Source organism: Cynara cardunculus, unplaced genomic scaffold (genome assembly GCF_001531365.2).
Source record: "Cynara cardunculus var. scolymus isolate 2C unplaced genomic scaffold, CcrdV1 Un_Scaffold_4489, whole genome shotgun sequence".
NCBI classification, from domain to species: domain Eukaryota; kingdom Viridiplantae; phylum Streptophyta; class Magnoliopsida; order Asterales; family Asteraceae; genus Cynara; species Cynara cardunculus.
This window is the reverse complement of record NW_020201922.1, coordinates 26,861-32,875: the sequence shown is the minus strand read 5'-3', so window position 1 is coordinate 32,875 and position 6,015 is coordinate 26,861. Positions and strand designations below refer to the sequence as shown.

Below are 6,015 nucleotides of genomic sequence, written 5' to 3'. Positions count from 1 at the left end.
AAATCATTTAAATAAATTTCATTTAATGATTTTAATAATTAATTAATTATTAAAAATATCTGATAAATTTAATATCTATCTAGATTTACAATACATTCATATTTATTGATGTTGTTGCTATCATTATTTAAATTATTTAATTTTGGTAAGTTAGAATTTAAAGTTTTTTTAATCATCTCTCTTCCACTTGCTCTGTTCTGGATAATGTATAGATGTTCTAAGGATCTAAAAACCAGGGTTGCTGAAACGAACTAGTAGAGCATCTCCAATCAATCCGAAAGTACATAAATTTGGTGTTTACCTTCTTCAATCGCACTGTAAACCGACAAAAAATTTGCTTGTGACATAGAGAGAAAGTGAGGCGACCTCTGTATTTAGAGGGATACTGTTTACACGATAAATTCGGGTACCATAGGATCCATCAGGAATTTTGATTTTATTATTTATTTAATTWTAAATACAATTCTTTTAATAATTAATATTTACTTCAATGAATATTTAATATGCGGTCCAMAAATTTGATGTTCTTGGTGGTTGGAGTTGATTTTATTTTTTGCGTTAATTGGCCCACCAGATTTGGTATTTTTTTAGTGTCTAGGTTAAAGATGGTCTAATGGTACAYAATTTTCAGGTGGCTCGTTTGCTTATTTGAGGGTGGAGTTAGGAGACTTTGTGGCCTTTATTGCCGCTGGTAACATCCTCTTAGAGTATGTGATTGGCGGAGCTGCGGTGGCGCGTTCATGGACATCCTACTTTGCCACCCTCTGTAACTACGAGCCTAACGACTTCCGCATCACAGCTCAYGGGCTCGCAAAGGACTACAACCATTTGGACCCAATCGCAGTAGGTGTCATTGCGATCATTTGCATCATCGCGATTGTCAGCACCAAAGGCTCGTCTCGAATCAACTACGTTGCCTCAGTTGTTCACATTATCATCATCTTGTTCATCATCATTTGTGGTCTTATCAAYGCCRACACAGAGAACTACAAACMCTTTGCACCGAAAAAAGCCCGAGGAGTGYTCAAGGCCTCGGCTGTACTCTTCTTTGCTTATGTTGGGTTCGATGCTGTTGCAACCATGGCCGAGGAGACTAAGAATCCGGCCAAAGACATTCCCATCGGTCTTGTTGGCTCGATGGTGATCACAACCATCCTATATTGCATGTTGGCGATAACACTTTGCTTGATGCAACCATATGACCAGATAAATGTCGATGCTCCTTTCTCGGTAGCGTTTAAAGCGGTAGGATGGGAYTGGGCAAAATATGTAGTTGCYGCCGGAGCTCTAAAGGGTATGACCTCTGTGCTCCTAGTTGGAGCCGTTGGACAAGCTAGGTAAGTTGAACGATAATCTATTTTCCGATATTTGTTAATTTTTCTTTTTTCCTTACGTTTTTGCAAAAGTCAGCGGTCTTCACTCTACCGTTTTGAGTAGAGGACATGTCTTTGTACATCGACCCCTAGACCCTACTTTAAAAATGACCCGCTAGACTCAAAGGCGACCAACCTGTTAGAAAAAGGGGTTTGAACAACTAGTCTCGGTAAATGGACGGATCAGGYTGCACCGTTAAAATTAATTGATGAGGTCGAGCAATGAAAAGAATCTAGGCAATCCGCCCGGCCCATTTCCATTTTTAGATTTAATTAAATTTTATGTTACTACTTTTTTCTATCAAAAATTTTTAGAAGTTCAATTRCTTGGCTTTTAGACGGACTCCCCCTATTGATTAACAATCACCTCCTTAAATATGTATATTCTATATATGATATGTTGTGTATCAATATCTTGAGATATTAGGTGTTTGAAATATCTAATTGTTGAATAATCCAGAATCTGGGTGTTGATAAATTATAGGAGAGGAAATGTCCATACCTCATATTGTGTAAAATTATTTTTATGTTATTTCAAGTTGGAAAACAATTTACATTTTGAATAATTTCATGACTTATTTTATATTAGTTTTGCCTTTTGTACGTGTAAAAGGTTTTTAGGCTCATTAGCAGGAAAGCCCGACCTGTTTATATGACGGGTATGAAAAATTATCAAGTATGCAAAAACAGGCTTGGATTTGTTAGATTAGATCTGTTGAATAAAAATAATAATTTAGGCCTTGTGCACGACCAAGCTACAATGATCACCTCTAGGATATTATGTATTCATTTGGTTTGGTCTATCTCAAAAGTGAAAGTWTGCATTTGCATTAAATCTGATTATATGAATATCTCAAACCCATTGTAGGTATTTAACTCACATCGCTCGAACACATATGATGCCTCCATGGTTTGCAATCGTGGACGCCAAGACCGGTACCCCCGTCAATGCAACTGTYGTCATGCTCATGGCGACGGCTGTGGTTGCTTTCTTCACCAAACTTGACATCCTCTCAAACCTCCTCTCCATMTCCACACTCTTCATATTCATGCTCGTAGCCGTCGCCCTCCTCGTCCGTCGCTACTAYGTCACTGGCGTCACCACCRCCGCCAACCGTAACAAGCTCATCGCTTGCTTACTAACCATCCTCYTTTCATCATGCGCCACTGCCRCGTATTGGGGRATCTCTAAACACGGTTGGATCGGGTACTGCATMACGGTCCCAATTTGGGCAGCCGGAACCACCTCACTTTGGGCTTTCGTCCCACAAGCACGAGAACCGAAGATGTGGGGGGTTCCGTTGGTACCGTGGCTGCCGTCGGCTTCAATTGCGATCAAYATTTTCCTTCTTGGATCGATCGATAAGGACTCGTTCATTCGGTTTGCAGCATGGACTGGGTTGTTGTTGGTGTATTACTTCTTGTTTGGACTTCATGCAGCTTATGACACTGCTAGGGAGGAGGAGAAGCAATGGAAGAAGGTTGAAGAAGGGAAAGAAATGAATAACGAGTTTGAGAATAAAAATGGTTTAATAGCTACTTCTGATGCATCATAGTTTATTTTCTTACCTGATTTTATGGTTTTTATTCTAAAAATGTATGTGTTTATATTAMAAGTGGAAGTGGTGGGTATGATATTTAAATTCAGTTGACAAAATGCACACAATAATAAATAACCAAATCTAATCAAACAAACTTATTGGCAATCACACATATGATAAGGGATGTTATCGTGAGAAGTATAAAAAAAKATATTGAACCCTTGATCACTTTTAATCTCATGCGCACTCATGAATTGCGCTTTAGAAGGGAATTGATCCGGTGCATCTAGGTGCACCTTATTAGTGTTGACATTCAATTAGGATTGATCCGAGGGTGGATATCTCTTCTTAGTTTTTCAYCATTACTTCCCTTCTAACCGAATCGAACATAGTTATAGATAAATTYCACAWGGTAAAGTGATTGTTTCCATATACACATGGCTAAATAACAAAAACAAACAAACCCAGTAAATCTCATGTAGAAGTTAAATCTGTGTAGGTTTGGGAAGTATAATTATACAAAAACCATTCCTCTATCGCATGGGRTTGAGAGGTTGTTTTCATGTACATATGTCTAAATAAAAAGCCAAGTAAATCTCATGCAAAAGTAAAATTTCTGTAGGTCTAGAAAGGTTAAGATGTAGAAAAATCTTTCCTCAACCCTATGGGGCATAAAGAGAGACTGYTTTTCATGTACACACGGCTAAACTTGCAGTCCTAAATTTTCCTTTCTTAGTGTCCAAACCAATTATTTGAGCGACGTTTGAACGTTGAAGGAGTGTCGGTCGTTCATCGTTGTTGACACTCAAAATGCCTGTTGAATTTGAGCTATCGTCCCATGACGATGAAATAGACGGTGGTGCTGCTTTTTCTGGTGTGGTTGAGACAGYCATCTTGTTCCATTCTAGGAAAGCAATTGACATTGATTTTCCCTATGTCCATTTCSAAAAGTAATATCTACTTTCTAATTCTACCTTAATTATGAGATGTAAAAATTAACTACTCCTATTATTATGAGTAAAATTGTCATTTCATTAACTAAAAAGTATAATAATTACACATTTATAAAATTGTGTGTCTTTTCATAATGGACTAGACAYTTATTTTGGGACTTTGAAGTGATAGAATGACACTAGCAATTAACACATCGCAACCCAATTTGAAAACCTAATAATTAATGAATTTGCCTTTCGACAGAGATGAAAATTCACTCGAAATCATCGGTTGCTCGAGGCCAGAAAATGAGGACCACAATCAATGAAAGTGACCAACGACTCTACCTCCACACCCTATTAGGCTTTTGTTTTATATAAAGGTGACCAACAACTCTACCTCCATACCTGTCATAGAAAGCCTCAACGTCAGATTCGATGAATCTTCGACTTYTGAACAAATCAGTTCGGGAGTCAAGCTACAACAGTTAACTTMTACACAAAACAGTGTAGAACCTGTTCCAAACAGGATAATAAATTCTGATTCTTCTATAAAATCTAATTTAGATTMTTTGTTTAAAGACGCATTTGATCTTACTTGGTATATTCTTGAAGATTACGAAATATCTGATCTACCCAAGTTGAATGAACCAGTAGTCCCTATTCCGCAAGTTGTTTAACTTTCTGGACCATCTGAWGCTAGTTGTTCAACATCAAATGTTGTCCAACCTGAATCTACTGAAGGTACTAAATCAGAACATGTTCAAGCTGAGGCACAAACTCAACCAGAGATTTTTCAATCCGATATTGATCAATTTGAGTCTTCTCAACCTGCCAATGAAGCTGAACATTATGAGATTCAAGCTGAAGCTGAATCAGAATTTCACGCTGAAGTTGAAAGTGAAATTCAACCTGTAACTGATGAATATGATGATCAAAACAACTTAATTGATGTTCAACCCCTTCCTTGTACTCACAAGTGGACGAAAGATCATCCCCCTACTCAAATAATTCGTAAACTTTCTTAGTTCAATAGAGCCAAATAAGCCATCTGAAGYGTTGCAAGATCTAAATTGAATCAATGCCATGCAAGATGAACTTCGGGAATTCAAAAGGAACYAAGTCTTGAGACTCATACCGAGGCCAAAAGACAAATCCATTATTKGTTCAAAATGGGTCTTCCAAAACAAAAAGGACGAGATGGGAATTGTAGTGAGAAACAAAGTYCGATTGGTTGCTAAAGGTTAAAGTCAACAAGAAGATATYGATTATGACGAGACCTTTGCTCCTAAACGGTATTTTTCACAAGAATTTCAAAATTTACCAAATGGATGTCAAGAATTTCAAAGTTTACCAAATGGATGTCAAATCGGCATTCCTAAATGGTATTTTTCATGAAGAAGTCTATGTGAGTCAGCCTGAAGGCTTTGTTAATCCACATAAACCTGATCATGTCTGTGTCCTAGACAAAGCTTTATATGGTTTGAAACAAGCTCCTGGGCATGATATGATACTCTAACTCAATTCCTACTAAAATCTGGTTTCAAGAAAGGTACGATAGATAATATGTTATTTCTTAAAAAGCAAGGTAAACACATGATCTTGATTCAAATATATGTTGACGATATTATTTTTGGTTATACGAATCCTAAGTTTTGTAAGAACTTCTCAGACATCATGAAATCTAAATTTCAGATAAGTATGATGGGAGAGTTAAATTTCTTGGTCTTAAAATAAAACACCTCCCTAATGGCATATTCATTAATCAGTCCAAATATGTAAAAGATATTTTAAAAAGACTTAATATGTCTGAATGTTCTTCCATAATTACTCCCGTGGTTACTGGTACTTTATTGGATGCAGATTTACCTAGAAAATCTGTTGATCAACAAAATTACCGTGCCATGATTGGATCTTTATTGTACTTAACTTCAAGTAGACCAAATATAATGTTTTCAACATGTTTTTGTGCGAGATATCAGGCTAATCCAAAAGAGTTACATCTTGCTGCAGTAAAAAGAATTCTTAGATACCTCAAAGGCACACAAAATTTGGGCCTCTRGTATCTAAAAGAATATGGTTTTGAGCTAATTGCATTTACTTATTCTGACCATGCAGGTTGCAAACTGAATAGAAAGAGCACTTCTGGATCCTGTCAATTCTTAGGCG

General features: G+C 36.9%; 1 protein-coding gene across 1 annotated transcript in view; it reads left to right on the top strand.

Moving 5' to 3' along the window:
• LOC112504056 (cationic amino acid transporter 1-like) overlaps window positions 1-3,030 on the top strand; it is a 9,420-nt gene extending 6,390 nt beyond the window's left edge. The window contains exons 3-4 of the mRNA XM_025108023.1: window positions 632-1,337; window positions 2,242-3,030. Of these exons, the coding sequence (XP_024963791.1) occupies window positions 632-1,337; window positions 2,242-2,929 (1,394 nt within the window). The 3' untranslated portion in view covers window positions 2,930-3,030. The remainder of the gene's footprint in view (window positions 1-631; window positions 1,338-2,241) is intronic.
• Window positions 3,031-6,015: the final 2,985 nt, after the last annotated feature.